Here is a 25,792-nt window from a genome sequence, read left to right on the forward strand (position 1 = left end):
CCTGAGTGCAAGAATTGGCATTCCCAAGCTCTTCTGCATTAAATAAAGAATTTAATGATTTCACAATATTTCACTGCGATCTCAGAAAATCAAAACCCGAATTAAATAACCTCCGGGACTAATGAAAGAAGTCACTGCAACAAATGGTATTCAAGAATTTCAACAAAATAAACTCATTTATAGCAGACTTATCGAAACTGGTGAAAATTATTAAAAGAACATCGAAACAAATGGGAAATAACAAAGAAAATTCGACTGAACATGTGGATTTAGAGAACGGAATAATCCATGGCGTCCTAAAGCAAGTCAAATACTCGCCTATAAATTCCACTGATCCAAAGAAAGCTATCCTAACTAATGTGTGGTGCTGTGATATATCTCCAACTCAATCAAAGGCTTTAATTACTTTCATACGAGAATTTATAACTCCAAATGAAACTTTACCTCTAGTTCATGTCAAAAGATTCAATAAAGTAATAGAAAATAAACCTTCAGAGAAACCAATATCAATATTAAGAACAATATTATGTTCTTCGGAATTATTTCAGAATGAAACAGAAATAATTAATCTACTCAAAGAACATGGTTCAGATCTCGACATTACATCTTTTAACTTCTATCAAAAGCAAATCCCACGATATCCTGCGACGACAAAAGAAATTTCTCAAGAATGGACTTCTAGGTATTGGCCTATGTCGTGGAAAGGTAATCCTAATCATCAGGCATTAAAGGCTGCCAATTTCAATATTCCTCGAGAACGAGCGATGATCAATAAATTATTAGATGCCCTTGAAGAACACCAGACTGCTTATGATACTGGGATTCCTGCGGTGACCATAATAGCGAAAAAATCAAAAATTAACGGAGAACATGAAATACTTACTGTAAAATTTGATAATAGAGACAACCATCCATTAGAACACAGTGTTATGAAGGCTATAGACGATATCGCAATGAAAGAGAAAATTAGAAGATGCGACTTACATGGAACAACGCTAGACAATGCTGATAGAACTGATTTGAATTATTTGTGCCATGATTTGCTTGTATATACAACACATGAGCCATGCATTATGTGTTCCATGGCACTAGTGCATTCTCGAATAGGAAGAATCATATATATGAAAGGCGTGCCTGAAACTGGGGGCTTATCCAGCAATTATCAACTAGGTGATAGGGACGGCCTCAATTGGAAATACGACATCTGGAAATGGATAGGAGAAGAAGAATTACTGAGGTTAGATAATATAGTAAATTCAACTGACAAGGCTTCTATAGAAACAGCCACTAATATTTGATCCAATAGTATCTATATTATTGTTTAAAACTACTAATCATGCAACGTATTATCTGAAAATAGTGTCACATTTATCAACACTTCGTATAGTTTCTTCCATTACCTTCTCAATGTCAGTTTCCTCCCCTCCCCTAAACCATGCATTCCCATATTTTATATCATTAAACTCTTTGCATATTAACTTGATATCATTTATAACATTTGTTATCTGATCATCGATCAAAGAATTTTGTAGTACAAATATATTTTCTAGTTTATCTAACCTGGTAACTAGATCACTAATAGAATGTCTTCCTACTGTTATTGCTTGTGAACTTTTAAGTTTATCGATAGTGTCTTGTAATGGCACGTCAAACTGTTCCTGAATTTTATTCTTTGCAGGCTCAATAGACTTAGATTCACGTTGTTCAACCAATTCTTCGTATATCTTTTGAATTGTATTTTTCAAGACTCTTCTAGGGAATAGTCTTTCAAATTGTTCTAAGGTTATCACTTCATGCAATGATGCCCTTGATAACATAAAGTTCTCTAAGATTATAGATGACTCCATAGTTTCATTATTATGTGAATATGAAATAACATCTAGATACAATAACAGTATATTTCGCGTAGCGTATCTTGACCTGCGACTAGAACAAAAAAAAATTGGTCGTGTCGCCATTTACTTTTCTTGTGGAAGAAATGAAGTGAAGAATAACAAGACTCTCAGGGATCAATCAAATCGAATAAAATAAATATATCCATGTCTTCCTTATCGTTTCATAGCAAATCGTTCTATCCTCAGGCCTTGTCTACCGGTTTACATTCCAGAATTTCCAAGGACCCTGACAATGCATTAATATTGAATACTGCTCCGCAAGGCAGAATAGCTAAAAGGAACGCCCAGCAAATAAACTATGCAGAGCTTGAAAACATCAACGATGATTTTGAATTTGATGAAGTACCAACTGCTACAAATACCACTGCAGCAGTAGTTAATAATCAATTAGCTTCAAATAATCAAAAACATCTTTTAAAGCCAGCTCGAAATACTCGTTATCCACTAGGATTGGATGACGATCTGAAACTAACCGATGCTAACCATAAAAACAATGACGTTCTCATTCCAATAAGATTGAATTTGGAATATAATGGAGGTAGTTCAAAATTGGTTGATTTCTTCATGTGGAATTTAAATGAAACATTAATCACTCCCCAACAATTCTCTATCCTATTATGCAATGATCTAGAATTACCTACGCACTTACAACTGGAAATCACAGAATCAATAATTAAACAAATCGACGATTATAATTTTGCTTTATCGTTGCAGCTTCCACCTAATGTTGAGTACCATGTGATCATCGATTTATCTGTAAGTTTAAATAAACAGTTATATCAAGATAGATTCGAATGGGATTTAGCACAAAATGAAGTAACTCCTGAACAATTTGCGGATATAGTAGTTGCAGATTTAGGTTTGTCGTTAGAGTTCAAGCCTGCTGTATCCCACTCCTTACACGAAATAATTCTTAGATTGAAGAAAGAAATAACTGATGGAAGCTATAATCATGAATTACATAAGTATCAACAACAAAGTGGTCTAATATTTGAATGCGGTATAAGAATCACGACGGAAAGCAGTGTGCACAACGGAAACGATCAATGGGAACCTATAGTTGAGATATTGACCCCATGGGAAATTGAAAAGAGAGAGATTGAAAGAGAAAGAAACATTAGAAGATTAAAGAGGGAAAATATGAGAAGAGAAGTGGATGACTTTAGTAGTAATAAAAGAAGAGCATTACTAAATAGAAGAAGGTTTGATGAGCTTGAAGGAAATTGGAGAAGTTTTTAAGGCCATGAAAATATATATATAAATGAGCAGTTTGAATCTGCTTTATTAAGGTATAGTACTTTATCGTGTAATCACTACCGTGTAATATATGTGAATGTGGAAAATATACCGATGGATTATTATCATTATTGTATCTATCATTTTTAATTTTTCTGTGTAAATAAGTGAAAATCAAACATTATTGTCGAAGTAGACTTAAATGTATATCTACTATAGGCTCTGTAGAACGCACATAAACCACATTGATCAATCTGTTGAAGTAAATTCTCGAAAGTAGCATACATTATCAGGTCAGTATCAGGTTAGGTAATCAGTCAGTCAGTTAATCAGTTAGTCAGTGTCAATTATAATATATAATTTACTTAATCTCTATATAAATTCTGTATTCAAGGAGGTCCAAAGACCTCTTTATATAGTCCAATATTTCCACAAGAATAGGAGTACGCTTCCCGTTGTTTCCAGGTAAACAGCGAATGGGAAGGCAGATATATGGAAACCGAAAGGCATTTTATCAGTGCCTTTCTTCCAAGAAAAACTACTATCCAATGATAGCTTCAACAATCATAAGGCGGGCGTAATCTTTATGGTATAACAATAGAAAGCCAAACGGCATTCTGGTTCTATTGAGATATAAAAGAATTTGCAGCCGCTTTACATGATTTCTCAATTTATTCTGACTTTGCATAAAATATACTAATATATTTCAACACTTCCCCTTAATCCTAATTCTTGTCATTCCAGCAAGACTTCTCAAGTCCTGGAACTTAATCTTATTTAATCCTTTTGTAAGCATGTCCGCAATTTGTGTATGGGTGCTAATCTGACAAAGTTTAATTTGTTTCTTTATTATATGCTCTCTTATGAAATGATGGCGTATGTCAATATGCTTAGTGCGCAGGTGAAATACAGGGTGCTCTGCAAGGAGTATACATGAGTTATTATCTTCGTGGATCGAGATGGGTAATTGTAATGGCACACGCATCTCGTCAAACAACATTATGATCCATAGCGCTTCTTTGGTAGCCTCACCCAATGCGAGATACTCAGCTTCAGTGGTCGACATTGCCACTGTAGTCTGTTTCTTGCTTTTCCACGAGATTGGAGCTCCTCCATATCTAACAATGTATCCTGTAATTGATTTCCTGTCGCTCTTGTCACTAGCCCAGTCACTATCACAATATATATCCAATGAGCTGTCTCCAGTATAATGGTGGCCGATATCTTGGGTTCCTTTAAGATATCTGAGGACATGTTTGGCACATTTCATATGCATCTCAGAGGGTTTGGCTAAGTGTCTACTAAGTATTCCAACAGCGTACGCAATATCTGTTCGAACAGTAGTAGATGCAAATAATAGCTTTCCTACTAGAGAGCGGTACCTGGTGGCATCACATTCTTCTGTGTTGTCCTTGTGTAAGTCCTCTCCGGCCAATGTCGGAGTTGTCACCGTGTTTGCATCAGTCATTTCAAAGTCCTGCAAGACCTTTCCAATGTAGTCATAGAGACATATCTTGATACCATTGGTATCCTGTGCAATATTAATTCCTAGAAACTTCTTCGCAACCCCTAAGTCTTTCATTTTAAACTTCAGTGCGAGCATTTTCTTTACATCTTCAATTTCCTTCATATCCTTTCCTGATATAAGGATATCATCAACATAGAGGCCAATAATTATGTTCCCTCGAACGTATATGCCTAACTCAGTGTCAATTCGGTTGAACCTATGTTCAGCAAGAAAATCTGAAATTGTAGTATTCCAACATATCGGTGCTTGTTTCAATCCATACAACGATTTGTTCAACTTACAGACTTTCTCTGGTTCATTCTCATTAATAAATCCAACAGGCTGTTTCATATAGAGTGTTTCCTCAACAGTACCGTTCAAAAATGCGGTATCTACATCCATCTGATGGACAACTCTATTATCAACAGCACTGAATGCTAGAAGTAGCTTCACAGATTCATATCTGATCACAGGACTGAAGGTATCTAAGTAGTCTTCCCCTGGAACCTGACTGAAGCCCTGTGCTACTAGTCTAGCTTTGTATCTACCATCATCTTTCTTGGTAAATACCCATCTGTTGCCTATTGCTTTTCTATCCTTAGGCAACAGTACTAAATCCCATGTATTATTTGAGTAGTGAGCACTCATCTCACTATCCATGGCGATTTTCCATTTTTCAGCTTCGTCACTCAGCATTGCCTGTTTGTATGTTACTGGTACACCATCTTTCTTGGTACTAACAACATAGGCGTGTGACATGAAATAACCAGATCCTCTGACAACAAGCGAGGAGTCTGATTCAGTATGCAGTGTTTCATATTTCAGTTTCTTAGAAGGTTCAGTTTCTCCATCCGACGATACTTCTGATCTTCTACGCAGTCTATCAGGCATAGTAATAGCTCTTCTTCTCCTCACAGGTTCATCAACATAATCCTCATCATCAGACTTATCAAAGTTATCGTGATGACGTTCATAGAAAGAAGTAGCGTAGTCTTCCCCTGGAACCGAAGCTTCTGAGTCAGAAATGTACTCGATACGAGGACGAGACACCTCTTGCGTTACGAGAGGGGACAACGGTTCAACCACTCTAGGAGTGGTGGTAATACCAGGAGAGGACGACAGCGAACCACGAGAAGGTGGGCCCACGATATCCATAGATGGCCCATCGACAGGAGACGCAAGATCCTGAGGGACCATAGAATCATGGGACGAAAAATCAGATTCAATATCAGACATGTCGACATCCAGCACAGGTGGCGACATAAGAGTACCGGGGAGCTCAGCAGTAGCTCGAATCCCGGGAATGGATGAAAACGAAGACAGCGACGACGACAGCGAGCCTATAGAGGCAATATCCCGTGGAATGTTAGTCATAGTTTGAAACGGAAACACAAATTCGTCAAACTTCACATTATTACTAACAGCAACTTTGCCAGAGTCGAGATCGAAAATACGATATGCATGTTGGGTTTGGGCATAACCAAGCATAACACCTCGAATAGACCGAGGAGACAACTTCGACGATCTCAATTGTTGTGGAATAAGAGCATACGCCATGCATCCAAATGGGCGCAAATGGTCCCACTGGGCATGACTCTTATACCACCGTTGATAGGGATATTGCTTATCAATAGCAGTCGACGGTAATCTATTAAGAAGATAAGTAGCACACGCTACAGCTTCGGCCCAAAAACACAGGGGCGTGGATGCATGAAACATCATGGCACGACATTTTTCATTGATCGTACGAATGGCTCGTTCACTGACGCCATTCTGATGACTATTGTACGCAACAGTGGTTTGGTGAGTGATCCCTTGAGCTTTAAGAAATTGCTGCAATTGGGACGACATATACTCACCACCATTATCGGTGCGAAAAGTAACCGGCTTGTAGCCACCACGATTATGAAAGAATCGTTCAGACTGAAGAAAATATGAGCGCGCACACTCATATACATCAGATTTTTGTTTAACAGGATACACTGCCATATAGTGAGTGTAATCATCAACAAAGACAACATAATATAAGTCTTGGGTTAGACTCGGCTGGGAAAACGGCCCACAGACATCAGAGTGGACAAGCTCCAACGGAGTCTTCACAGTGCGACCGGAAGTGGTCGACGTTTTAGGGAGAGCGTGCGTAGCCTTCGCACGAATACACGACTCACAAAGGGAATCCTTCGATTCCGACTTCAACGCAGCAGCATACGAAGGACATAAGGTGCCAATGCGTTGCGCAACCTTACGACTTGGATGACCAAGACGAGAATGGGCATCCATTGTAGCAGTAAACGCAGTGCCAGCTGATACATTATGAGCAGGCAAGCATGGGAGTGAAAATTGATAAAGATCATCCTTCGTAAGAGCAGCAACCTGAAGGCCTAAACGAAGGTCAACGATACCATCGGGTAGAAGGTGGAATGTTGAACCTCCTTTAGATGCACGGCTAACCGAGATTAAATTACGACCGCAGGAAGGAACATACTGCACATCCTCAACGGGGAGTATAGAACCATCAGGTAACGTAAATTTCAATGTTCCAGTACCAAGGATCTTGAACGTGGTAGCAGGGTCAAGTCCAGCAATGGTACCAGAGTTATCAGGATTAAAATCATGAAGTAGGTCCTTCTGATGCGTAATATGAACAGACGCACCAGTATCAAGAAGGAAGACATCACTATGGCTATCAGTAGCAGCTGCACAACCATGAGATACCGAGGCAGAAGACGTCTGGTGACCGGTGTCAGCATAGGCAGCAGTGTGCTGACTAGGTTTGGGGACCAAGTAACTAAGCCCACATACAGCATTGGTGGGAGAGACGCTGGGTTTCTCCTCAGTATATGTCACAAAATAATTGGGCTTATTCGTCGGCTTCGGTGGTTGCAGATTCCAATACTCGTCATCACTTCGAGAGGGACAGACATTCAGTTTGTGGCCAATGCCACCACATTTGAAACAAGTCAACTTAGACTTGATCATAATTCTTCGAGGGTTTCGCTGCAGGACCACAAGAGCCATACTAGACTCATCGGACACGGGGGAACTTGTCTCGTGAAGAATCTCAGAGATCCCGTCTTTCAATGCAAGCCAATTAAGACGGGAGGGAACGTATTCGTCAAGACGAATAATAACGTTCTTAACAGTGCTGTTATTAACACAACTGTGAAAGAAGAGAATCCGCTGGCCTTCATCCAAAGGAAGAAGGTCCAGGTCAGCATCTTCAAGAAGTTGAATCTTAGCAGCAAGCGATACAGTAGAATCAAAAAGCTGACGGGTTAACGTGGAATGAAGCTCTAAATGCTGCTTAACAGAAATAGTTCCAAAGTCGCGGAATAGAGCATGCCATAAATTAAGTCCACGTAAACCACGTTTAGTACAGTACGTCGCATAAACAGCAGACGTAATTGTTGAAATATCTTAGTATATTTTATGCGAAGTCAGAATTAATTGAGAGTTTATATAAACTGGCTGCTGTTGAAATATCTTAGTATATTTTATGCGAAGTCAGAATTAATTGAGAGTTTATATAAACTGGCTGCGAAACATTGTTATTCTGATTATTTTATTTGAATACAATACCATATCTACAAGGCTCATTGTTCAAATGATAACGATAAGCTTATCTGTAATTGTTCAAGTGTATAATGAGTTATCATTGGATAGCTCCTTATCTTGAATGATAAATACAGATAACAAGCCTCGTAGATCTAATGAATCTGCCTTCCCATTGGCCGTTTACCTGGAAACAACGGGAAGCGTACTCCTATTCTTGTGGAAATATTGAACTATATAAAGAGGTCTTTGGACCTCCTTGAATACAGAATTTATATAGAGATTAAGTAAATTATATACTGACCTGATAATGTATGCTACTTTCGAGAATTTACTTCAACAGTAATGCACTTTTTCAAAAGCTTGTCAAGGATCAGATCAAACTTAAGTCTAATCACATTCCGTTCAGTGTCAGTAAACTCACTAACACCAGGAATATCCACATTACTTAGATACAGATCTAAGTGGCAGTCAAGGTCCAGCAGTCTGGACTTTACCATAGCAGCCCAAAGTTTGTAGTTATCAATACCACGGAGCTTATCCTGCTCCGTAACATCAAAGTCCAAAAAATGGCTCATAACCTGTTGAAGTAAATTCTCGAAAGTAGCATACATTATCAGGTCAGTATCAGGTTAGGTAATCAGTCAGTCAGTTAATCAGTTAGTCAGTGTCAATTATAATATATAATTTACTTAATCTCTATATAAATTCTGTATTCAAGGAGGTCCAAAGACCTCTTTATATAGTCCAATATTTCCACAAGAATAGGAGTACGCTTCCCGTTGTTTCCAGGTAAACAGCGAATGGGAAGGCAGATATATGGAAACCGAAAGGCATTTTATCAGTGCCTTTCTTCCAAGAAAAACTACTATCCAATGATAGCTTCAACAATCATAAGGCGGGCGTAATCTTTATGGTATAACAATAGAAAGCCAAACGGCATTCTGGTTCTATTGAGATATAAAAGAATTTGCAGCCGCTTTACATGATTTCTCAATTTATTCTGACTTCGCATAAAATATACTAATATATTTCAACACAATCAATATTGAGGTTCTAGTAACATTTCTTCTTAATATCCTATAATGTGTAAATCGTAATGTCGCAACAGGTGTGAAGGAGGTCACTCACGAGCTCTGATATAATTGGCTTGTTAATAGCTCTGATTTTTCTATGTTTTTTTATGTCCAATTAAAGGCATAATGCATACCCTAACACACATTATCTTAAACTTCAAGAGAAGTAATTATTAACTCAAAGAAGTATTTTGAAAAGTCTAATTTATTTTGCAACTAAACAACATTTTCTCAGGATAATTGCACGAGTTCATTAAGTAGAGCAGAAAGTTTGCAGCTGATACTAAAACGACCTAACTACAACCTTTTTCGTTGAAAATCACGAGGTAATGAGATTACAATTATTGTATTCTTATCGAATAACAAGAGTCTCATTTCACAATAGAACTATGATAGGGTTGACGGGATCGGAATTAAAAGTAATATTACTAATTTTCAATAAAATTTAATTGGCGCCTTGTGCAAATGATAAACGAGTATAATGACAGGTCTTGAATCTAAGAAAAGACTTCGAAAAACCATCGTTTACAGTAATTGTCGTACAAGAAAGGTAAAATGCTGTTGAAGTAAATTCTCGAAAGTAGCATACATTATCAGGTCAGTATCAGGTTAGGTAATCAGTCAGTCAGTTAATCAGTTAGTCAGTGTCAATTATAATATATAATTTACTTAATCTCTATATAGATTCTGTATTTCAGGAGGTCCAGAGACCTCTTTATATAGTCCAGTATTTCCACAAGAATAGGAGTACGCTTCCCGTTGTTTCCAGGTAAACGGCCAATGGGAAGGCAGATTCATTAGATCTACGAGGCTTGTTATCTGTATTTATCATTCAAGATAAGGAGCTATCCAATGATAACTCATTATACACTTGAACAATTACAGATAAGCTTATCGTTATCATTTGAACAATGAGCCTTGTAGATATGGTATTGTATTCAAATAAAATAATCAGAATAACAATGTTTCGCAGCCAGTTTATATAAACTCTCAATTAATTCTGACTTCGCATAAAATATACTAAGATATTTCAACACTTCCCCTTGTTGAAGTAAATTCTCGAAAGTAGCATACATTATCAGGTCAGTATCAGGTTAGGTAATCAGTCAGTCAGTTAATCAGTTAGTCAGTGTCAATTATAATATATAATTTACTTAATCTCTATATAAATTCTGTATTCAAGGAGGTCCAAAGACCTCTTTATATAGTCCAATATTTCCACAAGAATAGGAGTACGCTTCCCGTTGTTTCCAGGTAAACAGCGAATGGGAAGGCAGATATATGGAAACCGAAAGGCATTTTATCAGTGCCTTTCTTCCAAGAAAAACTGCTATCCAATGATAGCTTCAACAATCATAAGGCGGGCGTAATCTTTATGGTATAACAATAGAAAGCCAAACGGCATTCTGGTTCTATTGAGATATAAACGAATTTGCAGCCGCTTTACATGATTTCTCAATTTATTCTGACTTCGCATAAAATATACTAATATATTTCAACACCCCTTAATCCTAATTCTTGTCATTCCAGCAAGACTTCTCAAGTCCTGGAACTTAATGTTGAAGTAAATTCTCGAAAGTAGCATACATTATCAGGTCAGTATCAGGTTAGGTAATCAGTCAGTCAGTTAATCAGTTAGTCAGTGTCAATTATAATATATAATTTACTTAATCTCTATATAAATTCTGTATTCAAGGAGGTCCAAAGACCTCTTTATATAGTCCAATCTTTGCACAAGAATAGGAGTACGCTTCCCGTTGTTTCCAGGTAAACAGCGAATGGGAAGGCAGATATATGGAAACCGAAAGGCATTTTATCAGTGCCTTTCTTCCAAGAAAAACTGCTATCCAATGATAGCTTCAACAATCATAAGGCGGGCGTAATCTTTATGGTATAACAATAGAAATCCAAACGGCATTCTGGTTCTATTGAGATATAAAAGAATTTGCAGCCGCTTTACATGATTTCTCAATTTATTCTGACTTCGCATAAAATATACTAATATATTTCAACACTTCCCCTTAATCCTAATTCTTGTCATTCCAGCAAGACTTCTCAAGTCCTGGAACTTAATCTTATTTAATCCTTTTGTAAGCATGTCCGCAATTTGTGTATGGGTGCTAATCTGACAAAGTTTAATTTGTTTCTTTATTATATGCTCTCTTATGAAATGATGGCGTATGTCAATATGCTTAGTGCGCAGGTGAAATACAGGGTGCTCTGCAAGGAGTATACATGAGTTATTATCTTCGTGGATCGAGATGGGTAATTGTAATGGCACACGCATCTCGTCAAACAACATTATGATCCATAGCGCTTCTTTGGTAGCCTCACCCAATGCGAGATATTCAGCTTCAGTGGTCGACATTGCCACTGTAGTCTGTTTCTTGCTTTTCCACGAGATAGGAGCTCCTCCATATCTAACAATGTATCCTGTAATTGATTTCCTGTCGCTCTTGTCACTAGCCCAGTCACTATCACAATATATATCCAATGAGCTGTCTCCAGTATAATGGTGGCCGATATCTTGGGTTCCTTTAAGATATCTGAGGACATGTTTGGCACATTTCATATGCATCTCAGAGGGTTTAGCTAGGTGTCTACTAAGTATTCCAACAGCGTACGCAATATCTGTTCGAACAGTAGTAGATGCAAATAATAGCTTTCCTACTAGAGAGCGGTACCTGGTGGCATCACATTCTTCTGTGTTGTCCTTGTGTAAGTCCTCTCCGGCCAATGTCGGAGTTGCCACAGTGTTTGCATCACTCATGTCAAAGTCTTGCAAGACCTTTCCAATGTAGTCATAGAGGCATATCTTGATACCATTGGTATTCTGTGCAATATTAATTCCTAGAAACTTCTTCGCAACCCCTAAGTCTTTCATTTTAAACTTCAGTGCGAGCATTTTCTTTACATCTTCAATTTCCTTCATATCCTTTCCTGATATAAGGATATCATCAACATAGAGGCCTATAATTATGTTCCCTCGAACATATATGCCTAACTCAGTGTCAATTCGGTTGAACCTATGTTCAGCAAGAAAATCTGAAATTGTAGTATTCCAACATATCGTAATGAAATATTTGGTGATGAAATATTTTAGTGAGAATGCAATTTATTTGAGAAAATGCAAACAGGTTGCAAAACGAAATAAATACTTGATTGAGTTAACAATGTGAATACTACCAGTGAATATTCCCATTTTAAGACAAATTGGATGACCATGAGCCGATAAAAAAAAAGGTTAATTAAACTATTCATTACTGGTTTAAGTAATACCCATTACCGTTAATGGAAACAGCGTTCAAATGTGTAATCCCAATATTCTACTATATAAGGAGGTCAATTTAAAAGGTATTCAGATTGTATTTTAGATAGTAAGTAATATATACTTGAAATTATTGATTATATTGTGCAAACTGTTATATTGTGTAAAACCTAAAAAATAGAAAAACAAATACTGAAATGAGTTCCCCCTTAGAGAAATTACTTCAAGATATCGGTGCTTGTTTCAATCCATACAACGATTTGTTCAACTTGCAGACTTTCTCTGGTTCATTCTCATTAATAAAACCAACAGGCTGTTTCATATAGAGTGTTTCCTCAACAGTACCGTTCAAAAATGCGGTATCTACATCCATCTGATGGACAACTCTATTATCAACAGCACTGAATGCTAGAAGTAGCTTCACAGATTCATATCTGATCACAGGACTGAAGGTATCTAAGTAGTCTTCCCCTGGAACCTGACTGAAGCCCTGTGCTACTAGTCTAGCTTTGTATCTACCATCATCTTTCTTGGTAAATACCCATCTGTTGCCTATTGCTTTTCTATCCTTAGGCAACAGTACTAAATCCCATGTATTATTTGAGTAGTGAGCACTCATCTCACTATCCATGGCGATTTTCCATTTTTCAGCTTCGTCACTCAGCATTGCCTGTTTGTATGTTACTGGTACACCATCTTTCTTGGTACTAACAACATAGGCGTGTGACATGAAATAACCAGATCCTCTGACAACAAGCGAGGAGTCTGATTCAGTATGCAGTGTTTCATATTTCAGTTTCTTAGAAGGTTCAGTTTCTCCATCCGACGATACTTCTGATCTTCTACGCAGTCTATCAGGCATAGTAATAGCTCTTCTTCTCCTCACAGGTTCATCAACATAATCCTCATCATCAGACTTATCAAAGTTATCGTGATGACGTTCATAGAAAGAAGTAGCATAATCTTCCCCTGGAACCGAAGCTTCTGAGTCAGAAATGTACTCGATACGAGGACGAGACACCTCTTGCGTTACGAGAGGGGACAACGGTTCAACCACTCTAGGAGTGGTGGTAATACCAGGAGAGGACGACAGCGAACCACGAGAAGGTGGGCCCACGATATCCATAGATGGCCCATCGACAGGAGACGCAAGATCCTGAGGGACCATAGAATCATGGGACGAAAAATCAGATTCAATATCAGACATGTCGACATCCAGCACAGGTGGCGACATAAGAGTACCGGGGAGCTCAGCAGTAGCTCGAATCCCGGGAATGGATGAAAACGAAGACAGCGGCGACGACAGCGAGCCTATGGAGGCAATATCCCGTGGAATGTTAGTCATAGTTTGAAACGGAAACACAAATTCGTCAAACTTCACATTATTACTAACAGCAACTTTGCCAGAGTCGAGATCGAAAATACGATATGCATGTTGGGTTTGGGCATAACCAAGCATAACACCTCGAATAGACCGAGGAGACAACTTCGACGATCTCAATTGTTGTGGAATAAGAGCATACGCCATGCATCCAAATGGGCGCAAATGGTCCCACTGGGCATGACTCTTATACCACCGTTGATAGGGATATTGCTTATCAATAGCAGTCGACGGTAATCTATTAAGAAGATAAGTAGCACACGCTACAGCTTCGGCCCAAAAACACAGGGGCGTGGATGCATGAAACATCATGGCACGACATTTTTCATTGATCGTACGAATGGCTCGTTCACTGACGCCATTCTGATGACTATTGTACGCAACAGTGGTTTGGTGAGTGATCCCTTGAGCTTTAAGAAATTGCTGCAATTGGGACGACATATACTCACCACCATTATCGGTGCGAAAAGTAACCGGCTTGTAGCCACCACGATTATGAAAGAATCGTTCAGACTGAAGAAAATATGAGCGCGCACACTCATATACATCAGATTTTTGTTTAACAGGATACACTGCCATATAGTGAGTGTAATCATCAACAAAGACAACATAATATAAGTCTTGGGTTAGACTCGGCTGGGAAAACGGCCCACAGACATCAGAGTGGACAAGCTCCAACGGAGTCTTCACAGTGCGACCGGAAGTGGTCGACGTTTTAGGGAGAGCGTGCGTAGCCTTCGCACGAATACACGACTCACAAAGGGAATCCTTCGATTCCGACTTCAACGCAGCAGCATACGAAGGACATAAGGTGCCAATGCGTTGCGCAACCTTACGACTTGGATGACCAAGACGAGAATGGGCATCCATTGTAGCAGTAAACGCAGTGCCAGCTGATACATTATGAGCAGGCAAGCATGGGAGTGAAAATTGATAAAGATCATCCTTCGTAAGAGCAGCAACCTGAAGGCCTAAACGAAGGTCAACGATACCATCGGGTAGAAGGTGGAATGTTGAACCTCCTTTAGATGCACGGCTAACCGAGATTAAATTACGACCGCAGGAAGGAACATACTGCACATCCTCAACGGGGAGTATAGAACCATCAGGTAACGTAAATTTCAATGTTCCAGTACCAAGGATCTTGAACGTGGTAGCAGGGTCAAGTCCAGCAATGGTACCAGAGTTATCAGGATTAAAATCATGAAGTAGGTCCTTCTGATGCGTAATATGAACAGACGCACCAGTATCAAGAAGGAAGACATCACTATGGCTATCAGTAGCAGCTGCACAACCATGAGATACCGAGGCAGAAGACGTCTGGTGACCGGTGTCAGCATAGGCAGCAGTGTGCTGACTAGGTTTGGGGACCAAGTAACTAAGCCCACATACAGCATTGGTGGGAGAGACGCTGGGTTTCTCCTCAGTATATGTCACAAAATAATTGGGCTTATTCGTCGGCTTCGGTGGTTGCAGATTCCAATACTCGTCATCACTTCGAGAGGGACAGACATTCAGTTTGTGGCCAATGCCACCACATTTGAAACAAGTCAACTTAGACTTGATCATAATTCTTCGAGGGTTTCGCTGCAGGACCACAAGAGCCATACTAGACTCATCGGACACGGGGGAACTTGTCTCGTGAAGAATCTCAGAGATCCCGTCTTTCAATGCAAGCCAATTAAGACGGGAGGGAACGTATTCGTCAAGACGAATAATAACGTTCTTAACAGTGCTGTTATTAACACAACTGTGAAAGAAGAGAATCCGCTGGCCTTCATCCAAAGGAAGAAGGTCCAGGTCAGCATCTTCAAGAAGTTGAATCTTAGCAGCAAGCGATACAGTAGAATCAAAAAGCTGACGGGTTAACGTGGAATGAAGCTCTAAATGCTGCTTAACAGAAATAGTTCCAAAGTCGCGGAATAGAGCATGCCATAAATTAAGTCCACGTAAACCACGTTTAGTACAGTACGTCGCATAAACAGCAGACGTAATGCACTTTTTCAAAAGCTTGTCAAGGATCAGATCAAACTTGTTGAAATATCTTAGTATATTTTATGCGAAGTCAGAATTAATTGAGAGTTTATATAAACTGGCTGCGAAACATTGTTATTCTGATTATTTTATTTGAATACAATACCATATCTACAAGGCTCATTGTTCAAATGATAACGATAAGCTTATCTGTAATTGTTCAAGTGTATAATGAGTTATCATTGGATAGCTCCTTATCTTGAATGATAAATACAGATAACAAGCCTCGTAGATCTAATGAATCTGCCTTCCCATTGGCCGTTTACCTGGAAACAACGGGAAGCGTACTCCTATTCTTGTGGAAATACTGGACTATATAAAGAGGTCTCTGGACCTCCTGAAATACAGAATCTATATAGAGATTAAGTAAATTATATATTATAATTGACACTGACTAACTGATTAACTGACTGACTGATTACCTAACCTGATACTGACCTGATAATGTATGCTACTTTCGAGAATTTACTTCAACAAAATCTACATTGCATATTTTTAATGAGCATGCGATTAATTTGAGAAAATGTAATCTGGTTGCAAAAATATATTAAATTCCTATTCAAGTTAACAAATGGATTGCTCTTCTTAAATATTTCTAGTTTAAGCCAAGTGGGTTAATAAGTGGGTTAGAAACCTTAAAACTGGCTAGTTTGAGTAATTAAATTGAGAATATTAATTACCACTAACGGTAAAGGCTTAATTGAGTAATTCTAATATTCTACTATATAAGAAGTCAATTGAAGAGCTAATTATATAGTATTTGGAGATTAAGTAAATTATATATTATAATACTGATTATACTGATTAAAAATTTGAAAAATTAAAAATGAATACTGATAGGACTTCACCTTTAGAGAGATTACTTCAAGACTTCCATACTTGACAACGTATCCTGAGATGGATTTCTGTCGGTGGAGCACTTCCCAGTCACTATCACAGTATATATCCTATGAGTTATCTCTAGTATAATATCTTGTATTACTCTTGTTCTACCAAAAGTTCCTAATCATAATCATCATCATAGTCACCAGTATCGCCTCTTTCTTGCCCTGAAACGGCATCTTCAGAAGCATAATATACACAATAAGCCGACATCGGAAAGTTCGACAGAGGTGCAGATGACTTCACAATTGCACGTGAGTATATAGCAATATTTTAATAAACTCGACGATCTCAATAAAATGATTGGAACGGCATTAAATTATTTTCACTTCATGGTAGAGATTGATATTATTAAAGATAGAGCTATTAAAACAGTCTGCATAATTACCATATTATTAATATTATTAACATGGTTGCTATTGAAAACTTATTGAGTAAACGTAGCTAGTATGCAGCCTTGGGTAGGGCAATAGGTACGGGTATTGTTGTGTCAACCAAGAATATCAGTACAGGTGTAGCTACCGTGACTTGCTCTTCTGCATTAATCGCATGGATAGCTAGTGCTCCATTGTCGGCTGGATTAGCTATATCATGTGCAGCTTCCACCGTCATAGCTACCGTGTCTAGTGCAGCTTATCAAGCATTACATCAAGGAGGCATAGATATTACAGGAAAACGTGAACTATACGAGTTATACTCACACCCGCTAGCTGAAAACGTTATGGTGAATAAACTTGGCTATGCTCATGGTTATGCAGTAGATAGTGCTAGTATAATGGATGAATACAATGATAGAGCAAATGATGCAGGCTTGGAGTTACTTGGCATTATAAGGAATGTGCACTATGTTAGTCACGTGAATGGCACAGTTTTAATGACGGCGATGAGTGCTAGCTCAAAGCCTGATATGGCTGCCTACAGCGATAGTGTCGCTTTCTCTAGCAAGTACGGTAATCACGTGGCTATAGGCGGACATAATGCTTCTGACTTGATTAATAAAATATTGGACTACAGTCCAAATGATACCAAGGCAATAGAGAAGAGAGGAGGTTATTATATAGATTGGGTGCTGTATAGTTATGATAATGTCAACAGAGGCTTAACACAGGCATGGTATGATACAGACGGTGAGTTTGGTATATATGAGCTGACCGATGAAGGTCTTAAGAATATAGATAGTAACATGGGTCAGAAATTGTGTGCCACTAGTTTCAGTTGTCCTAAAGCTTACGAAATATGCTCAGCATCTACAGCTGAAAACAACAATGCATTCCACGGTGAAGTATACTGGAATGCTTATGGAGGTGTTGACGGATTCTGTAATCAAAATAACGACGATACGTGATAGAAAAATAAAATAATTAAAAATAAAAAAAAAAAAAGGAAAAAAATATTAAAGCCCAAAAACAAAACCTAAACATAATATTATATCCTAAATATATGTATTACATGTTGAAGTAAATTCTCAAAAGTAGCATACATTGTCATGTCAGTCATTTCAAAGTCCTGCAACACCTTTCCAATGTAGTCATAGAGACATATCTTGATACCATTGGTATCCTGAGCAATATTAATTCCTAGAAACTTCTTCGCAACTCCTAAGTCTTTCATTTTAAACTTCAGTGCGAGCATTTTCTTTACATCTTCAATTTCCTTCATATCCTTTCCTGATATAAGGATATCATCAACATAGAGGCCAATAATTATGTTCCCTCGAACGTATATGCCTAACTCAGTGTCAATTCGGTTGAACCTATGTTCAGCAAGAAAATCTGAAATTGTAGTATTCCAACATATCGGTGCTTGTTTCAACCCATACAACGATTTGTTCAACTTACAGACTTTCTCTGGTTCATTCTCATTAATAAATCCAACAGGCTGTTTCATATAGAGTGTTTCCTCAACAGTACCGTTCAAAAATGCGGTATCTACATCCATCTGATGGACAACTCTATTATCAACAGCACTGAATGCTAGAAGTAGCTTAACAGATTCATATCTGATCACAGGACTGAAGGTATCTAAGTAGTCTTCCCCTGGAACCTGACTGAAGCCCTGTGCTACTAGTCTAGCTTTGTATCTACCATCATCTTTCTTGGTAAATACCCATCTGTTGCCTATTGCTTTTCTATCCTTAGGCAACAGTACTAAATCCCATGTATTATTTGAGTAGTGAGCACTCATCTCACTATCCATGGCGATTTTCCATTTTTCAGCTTCGTCACTCAGCATTGCCTGTTTGTACGTCACTGGTACACCATCTTTCTTTGTACTGACAACATAGGCATGTGACATAAAATACGCAGATCCTCTGACAACAAGCGAGGAGTCTGATTCAGTATGCAGTGTTTCATATTTCAGTTTCTTAGAAGGTTCAGTTTCTCCATCCGACGATACTTCTGATCTTCTACGCAGTCTATCAGGCATAGTAATAGCTCTTCTTCTCCTCACAGGTTCATCAACATAATCCTCATCATCAGACTTATCAAAGTTATCGTGATGACGTTCATAGAAAGAAGTAGCGTAGTCTTCCCCTGGAACCGAAGCTTCTGAGTCAGAAATGTACTCGATACGAGGACGAGACACCTCTTGCGTTACGAGAGGGGACAACGGTTCAACCACTCTAGGAGTGGTGGTAATAACAGGAGAGGACGACAGCGAACCACGAGAAGGTGGGCCCACGATATCCATAGATGGCCCATCGACAGGAGACGCAAGATCCTGAGGGACCATAGAATCATGGGACGAAAAATCAGATTCAATATCAGACATGTCGACATCCAGCACAGGTGGCGACATAAGAGTACCGGGGAGCTCAGCAGTAGCTCGAATCCCGGGAATGGATGAAAACGAAGACAGCGACGACGACAGCGGGCCTATGGAGGCAATATCCCGTGGAATGTTAGTCATAGTTTGAAACGGAAACACAAATTCGTCAAACTTCACATTATTACTAACAGCTATTTTGCCAGAGTCGAGATCAAAGATACGATATGCATGTTGGGTTTGGGCATAACCAACCATAACACCTCGAATGGAACGAGGAGACAACTTCGACGATCTCAATTGTTGTGGAATAAGAGCATACGCCATGCATCCAAATGGGCGTAATTGATCCCACTGGGCATGACTCTTATACCACCGTTGATAGGGATATTGCTTATCAATAGTAGTCGACGGCAAGATATTGAGAAGATAAGTAGCACACGCTACAGCTTCGGCCCAAAAACACAGGGGCGTGGATGCGTGGAACATCATGGCACGACATTTTTCATTGATGGTACGAATGGCTCGTTCACTGACGCCATTCTGATGACTATTGTACGCAACAGTGGTTTGGTGAGTGATCCCTTGAGCTTTAAGAAATTGCTGCAATTGGGACGACATATACTCACCACCATTATCGGTGTGAAAAATAACCGGCTTGTAGCCACCACGATTATGAAAGAATCGTTCAGACTGAAGAAAATATGAGCGCGCACACTCATATACATCAGATTTTTGTTTAACAGGATACACTGCCATATAGTGAGTGTAATCATCAACAAAGACAACATAATATGAGTCTTGGGTTAAACTCGGCTGGGAAAACGGTCCACAGACATCAGAGTGGACAAGTTCCAACGGGGTCTTCACAATACGACCGGAAGTGGTCGAAGTCTTGGGAAGAGAGTGCATAGCCTTCGCACGAATACACGACTCACAGAGGGAATCCTTCGATTCCGATTTCACAGCATCAGCATACGAAGGTTCCGATGCGTTGTGCAACCGCACGACTGGGATGACCAAGACGAGAATGAGCATCCATTGTAGCAGCAAACGCAGTGCCAGATGATACACTACGAGCAGGCAAGGATGGTAATGAAAATTGATAAAGGCCATCCTTCGTGAGAGCAGCAACCGGAAGGCCTAAGCGAAGGTCAACAATACTATCGCGTAAGACGTGGAAAGTTGCACCGTTGATAGCCGCACGGCTAGCCGAGATTAAATTACGACCGCAGGAAGGAACATACTGCACATCCTCAACGGGGAGTATGGAACCATCAGGTAACGTAAATTTCAATGTTCCAGTACCAAGGACGTTGAACGTAGTAACAGGGTCAAGTCCAGCAATTGTACCGGAGGTATCAGGATTAAAGTCATGGAGTAAGTCCTTCCGATGCGTAATATGAACAGAGGCACCAGAATCATAAAGGAAGACATCACTATGACTATCAGTAGCAGCTGCACAACCATGAGAGACCGAGGCAGAAGACGACTGGTGACCGGTGTCAGCATAGGCAGCAGTGTGCTGACTAGGTTTGGGGACCAAGTAACTAAGCCCACATACAGCATTGGTGGGAGAGACGCTGGGTTTCTCCTCAGTATATGTCACAAAATAATTGGGCTTATTCGTCGGCTTCAGTGGTTGCAGACTTCTATACTCGTCATCACTTCGAGACGGACAGACATTCAGTTTGTGGCCAATGCCACCACATTTGAAACAAGTCAACTTAGACTTGATCATAATTCTTCGAGGTGTTCGCTGCAGGACCACGAGAGCCATACTAGACTCATCGGACACGGGGGAACTTGTCTCGTGAAGAATCTCAGAGATCCCGTCTTTCAATGCAAGCCAATTAAGACGGGAGGGAACGTATTCGTCAAGACGAATAATAACGTTCTTAACAGTACTGTTATTAACACAACTGTGAAAGAAGAGAATCCGCTGGCCTTCATCCAAAGGAAGAAGGTCCAGGTCAGCATCTTCAAGAAGTTGAATCTTAGCAGCAAGCGATACAGTAGAATCAAAAAGTTGACGGGTTAACGTGGAATGGAGCTCTAAATGCTGCTTAACAGAAATAGTTCCAAAGTCGCGGAAAACTTGTTGAAATATATTATTCTATTTTATGCGAAGTCAGAATTAATTGAGAAATTATATAAAGCGGCTGCAAATTCCTTTATATCCCAATAGAATCAGAATGCCGTTTGGTTCTTCATTGTTATACCATAAGGATTACGTCCGCCTTGTGGTTATACAAGCTACCATTGGATAGTAGTTTGGCCGGAAGAAAGGCTCTAATAAAATGCCTTTCGGTTTCCATATATCTGCCATTCCATTGGCCGTTTTCCTGGAAACAACGGGAAGCGTAATCCTATTCTTGTGGAAATCTTGGACTATATAAAGAGGTCCTTGGACCTCATAAAATACAGAACTTATATAGAGATTAAGTAAATTATATATTATAATTAACACTGATAAACTGATTAACTGAAACTGAACCTGACACTGACTTGACAATGTATGCTACTTTTGAGAATTTACTTCAACAGCAGCATCGCGCAGGAAATGAAAACTAACACCTGAAGAAGTCGCACGACTGATAGAAATCAAGTTACGACCACCTTGTTGAAATATTCTGAAGAATTCACATTTCAGAATAATTCTGTTTACGGACACTTCTATTGTTCAGACATGTTTATGTAATCCTAATATTCCACTATATAAGGAGAGTAATTTGCTAGATAATTATATACAATTTATATGGGGGTTAAGTAATAATGATTTACTTCAACTGAACTGATTGGACTTTGTCGTAAGTTGATTACATGGCATTGACTGAATGAATGTCACCGTAACTAACTGAACTGATAGTAATTGAACTTATCATTGATTTAATTGATTATAATGTAGCTGACATCTTGACTATAATAAATCATAGACAATTACTATGAAGAAAGTAATGATGATATAAACTACTTTCAACAAGCTACTCTTCGAGCTTTGCTGTTCCTGAATAGAGTAAGTTAGCTGGTGCTACTAACTACCATCAATGGTCTACTATGATTTTGAATCAACTGTATGAATTCAATTGTGACTTAGACATGTTCCTTAACAATATTATTGGTTTAGAACCCCGAGTCGAAGCAAAGATTCTTTCCCAATATCATGGTATTGTTGGAGCGTTAATGAGAAATGCGCTTCCTGAAAATCTTATCCACAAATATGTGTCGGAGAAGAATCTTTATGGACTTGTTATTTGGAATCGACTTTATGATGACTTTGGAAAAATGACTGCTAAGCAGGAGGCTGATATGCTTCTGAAATTGCTTTTAAAACTTTTCACTCTGAATGACTCGTTGATTGAAAAGATGGAATTTTTAGAATCGAGTAGCTATGACGTTTTCCCTCTTATATCTTGAAGATATTTATTTGTTAGTTAATTGAGGAATATTATTTCTAAAATAAAATCCTATTGCACCATCTGCATCAAGAAACGGATTTGGTGTTTTTACTCAATATGTGATAAAAAGCTTTGGGAAAAGCTTCTTGAAGTAATCCTTCTAAAGGTAAAGTCATATCAGCATTCATTTTCATTTTTTTAAAAATTTAAACAGTATAATCAGTATTATAATATATAATTTACTTAATCTCAAAATTATATATAATTAGCTCTTCAATTGACCTTCTTATATAGAATTAGAATATTAGAATTATTTTATGTTAAGTCTTTACCGTTTCTTCTTAATTTGATTACTTAAACTAGCCATATTTAGAAAGGAAGTAATAAATACTTGATATTATTGATTATATTGTGTAAAACTGTTATATTATGTAAAGCTGAAAAAGAAAAAAATGAATATTGAAATGAGATCTCCTTTAGAGAAATTACTTCAAGATATTATACTATAGCGAGTATTTATATATGCTCATAAAGTTTTTAACTTAATCAGAATAATGTGCTTCCGAAATATCTGTTGTAGCTTTAATTGAATCCATTTTTGATAATTCATTCATGCGAGAGAAGTTTTGCTTTTCTTGCAACGCATCTAAATCACCAAAAACTAAATCCATTTCTTCTAAAGGTACTCCTTTAGTTTCTGGGATAACAAACCAAGTGAAAGCAAATGCAATTATAGCAAATGCTGCAAAAAAGATATATGTTCCCCATTTCATTGTCTCCAACATACGGGGGGTGACCAAACCAATTATGAAATTATTCATCCATGTTGATGAAGTAGTAATGGATATAGCTTTTGATCTGATTCCAATAGAGAAGATTTCGGATGGTAAAACCCATCCAATAGGTGCCCAGCTATATGAAAAGTTGAAATCATATATAAAAATAAAAGCTATTGCCGCTCTACCAGCAGTTTTATGCTTAGATAAAGTATCACCATATGTGCCGACAATTGCACCTACTATAACCAACGAAACAAAAGTTCCAGCTGCCCCAGCCATCAATAAAGTTTTTCTACCAAATCTGTCAATCGCAAAGATAGCAGGAATAGTTGAAAGGCAATTAACAATCCCATAGACCCCTGTTCCTAACAATGCTGTGGTGTTGGAATCCATTCCTAATTGACTAAATATTGTTGGTGCGTAATAAATAATTGCATTACAACCAATAAATTGTTGGAAGAACATAACCGCAGAGCCTATAAAAACTCTCTTAAAATTTGATTTGGTAGAGACTAGATCCCAATACGATGTTATAAAGAAAGACATTCCTGTTTTTCCTTGAAATTTCCTCTCGTTATATTTTTGTTCAAATAATACGTCCGATTTAATTTCATTGAATTCAGCATCAATCATATCAGGATTATTTCTTCTCCTCAAATAATTCAAAGCCTCCCATGCCTCCTCTTCTCTTTTTCTTGATAAGAGCCATCTTGGCGATCTTGGAAAAAAAGACATACCAATACCTAAAATGAAAGCTGGTGCAATTTGTAACCCAAATGGAATTCTCCAGGAAGCATCTTTTTGACCGTAACAACCACCTTGAGGAACATCAATGTATGGGTCGAAAGTATCGCCTTTGTAATCTTGGTCAGGAGCACATTTAGTTCCTCCAATAAATTGAGTGCCATAATTTATCCAAAATGATATCAAAATACCTATTGTTATTGAAAATTGCTGTATTACAACTAAACCACCTCTTACTGAAGGTGGAGCTAATTCCGACATATAAATTGGGACTACCATAGTCAATTGTCCGACACCGATACCAGCAACTGCTCTCCCAGCGAAAAGCATACTAACCGACGTACCTGCACATTGAAAGACAGATCCGATAACAAATACAACGCAAGCTATTCTTATAGTATCCCTTCTTCCAAATCGATCAACAACAGGAGAGTTTATCAACGAACCAAACCAAGCACACAACAAAAATGTAGAAACAAACCAACCCTTATAATCAGGATCGGAAAAAATTCTGGGGAATTTTGCCGCAAATGACTCCATAGTAACTATACCACTAATAACTCCCTGATCGTACCCAAAGAGTAAACCCCCAATAGATGCAAACGCAATTATGCAAAACACTAACGGATCTTTACTCATAACAGTAATAATATTCCCTTTGGAATTATCTTCTAATCCAACAGCAGTAGTCATTTTATTCACAATATTCCTCTTGTTGTAAGATATTGAAACAATTTCTAATGGAAACTCTGTCTTTTTATATTTGGATACGGAATATGCGAAGCCTAGTGTCAATTCGCAATAAACGTACCTACACTTGTTAATGTTGTCTTATAAACGGTATGTCTTTCTCCACAAATACAGCTTGTGTAACCGGGTGCATGATTGTCTACGGCAGAAGTTGATCCGAATGTATCTAAAGGAGTAGTGTTCTCCATTGTATAGGTTTATTAGCCCCACACCCCACGCTCGTATTCTCCAGTCTACTAAGAACAAAAGAAATTTATGCGAGTGCCAAGGGGAAAAGTCCGTTCAACTAGCAGGTTCTTTCTCATTTTTCCGGGAGTGAGTAGGGCGAAAGTGATAAAATAGGAAAGTAGTACAATATAGTGTGCATATAATATTTGTGGTGAAAGGAATTCAAGTTAACAAGTATATGTATATATGTATATTCATTAACACGATGACATCAGTTGGAGCTATCGTAGAACTTTATTTAACTCATTTCACTTTTCTATTTTAATTTTTCTGAGTTAATTGTGAATGAGAAGTGA

General features: G+C 38.3%; 6 protein-coding genes across 6 annotated transcripts, besides 9 other annotated features; 4 read left to right on the forward strand and 2 right to left on the reverse strand. All coding sequences in view use genetic code 12, as the record gives it.

Annotated features, from left to right (window-relative positions):
• Positions 1-143: 143 nt before the first annotated feature.
• On the forward strand, positions 144-1,298 carry DEHA2C11066g (DEHA2C11066p; the record flags this gene model as incomplete). Its single annotated transcript, XM_458164.2, has 1 exon — positions 144-1,298. The coding sequence occupies one exon, from the start codon at positions 144-146 to the stop codon at positions 1,296-1,298; it is 1,155 nt and encodes a 384-aa protein (XP_458164.2).
• Positions 1,299-1,346: 48 nt separating this feature from the next.
• On the reverse strand, positions 1,347-1,958 carry DEHA2C11088g (DEHA2C11088p; the record flags this gene model as incomplete). The annotated part of the gene is made up of 1 exon (XM_458165.1): positions 1,347-1,958. The coding sequence occupies one exon, from the start codon at positions 1,956-1,958 to the stop codon at positions 1,347-1,349; it is 612 nt and encodes a 203-aa protein (XP_458165.2).
• An 81-nt stretch (positions 1,959-2,039) lies between these two features.
• DEHA2C11110g (DEHA2C11110p) lies at positions 2,040-3,134 on the forward strand (the record flags this gene model as incomplete). Its single annotated transcript, XM_002770149.1, has 1 exon — positions 2,040-3,134. The coding sequence occupies one exon, from the start codon at positions 2,040-2,042 to the stop codon at positions 3,132-3,134; it is 1,095 nt and encodes a 364-aa protein (XP_002770195.1).
• Positions 3,135-3,386: 252 nt separating this feature from the next.
• Positions 3,387-9,229: a mobile genetic element (relic of Debaryomyces hansenii Tdh5 retrotransposon).
• Positions 8,044-8,532: a long terminal repeat (solo LTR of Debaryomyces hansenii Tdh5 retrotransposon).
• A 595-nt stretch (positions 9,230-9,824) lies between the features above and the next one.
• Positions 9,825-10,302: a long terminal repeat (solo LTR of Debaryomyces hansenii Tdh5 retrotransposon).
• An 8-nt stretch (positions 10,303-10,310) lies between these two features.
• Positions 10,311-10,767: a long terminal repeat (solo LTR of Debaryomyces hansenii Tdh5 retrotransposon).
• Positions 10,768-10,823: 56 nt separating this feature from the next.
• Positions 10,824-12,339: a mobile genetic element (relic of Debaryomyces hansenii Tdh5 retrotransposon).
• Positions 12,340-12,760: 421 nt separating this feature from the next.
• Positions 12,761-15,946: a mobile genetic element (relic of Debaryomyces hansenii Tdh5 retrotransposon).
• A 2-nt stretch (positions 15,947-15,948) lies between these two features.
• Positions 15,949-16,425: a long terminal repeat (solo LTR of Debaryomyces hansenii Tdh5 retrotransposon).
• A 1,127-nt stretch (positions 16,426-17,552) lies between these two features.
• On the forward strand, positions 17,553-18,176 carry DEHA2C11286g (DEHA2C11286p; the record flags this gene model as incomplete). Its single annotated transcript, XM_002770150.1, has 1 exon — positions 17,553-18,176. The coding sequence occupies one exon, from the start codon at positions 17,553-17,555 to the stop codon at positions 18,174-18,176; it is 624 nt and encodes a 207-aa protein (XP_002770196.1).
• A 105-nt stretch (positions 18,177-18,281) lies between these two features.
• Positions 18,282-21,692: a mobile genetic element (relic of Debaryomyces hansenii Tdh5 retrotransposon).
• Positions 21,693-21,696: 4 nt separating this feature from the next.
• Positions 21,697-22,143: a long terminal repeat (solo LTR of Debaryomyces hansenii Tdh5 retrotransposon).
• Positions 22,144-22,654: 511 nt separating this feature from the next.
• Positions 22,655-23,014, forward strand: DEHA2C11352g (DEHA2C11352p; the record flags this gene model as incomplete). The annotated part of the gene is made up of 1 exon (XM_458168.1): positions 22,655-23,014. One exon carries the CDS (start codon positions 22,655-22,657, stop codon positions 23,012-23,014), a length of 360 nt encoding a protein of 119 aa, XP_458168.2.
• Positions 23,015-23,537: 523 nt separating this feature from the next.
• On the reverse strand, positions 23,538-25,211 carry DEHA2C11374g (DEHA2C11374p; the record flags this gene model as incomplete). The annotated part of the gene is made up of 1 exon (XM_458169.1): positions 23,538-25,211. The coding sequence occupies one exon, from the start codon at positions 25,209-25,211 to the stop codon at positions 23,538-23,540; it is 1,674 nt and encodes a 557-aa protein (XP_458169.1).
• Positions 25,212-25,792: the final 581 nt, after the last annotated feature.

This window comes from Debaryomyces hansenii (assembly GCF_000006445.2).
Source record: "Debaryomyces hansenii CBS767 chromosome C complete sequence".
Lineage (NCBI taxonomy): Eukaryota > Fungi > Ascomycota > Pichiomycetes > Serinales > Debaryomycetaceae > Debaryomyces > Debaryomyces hansenii.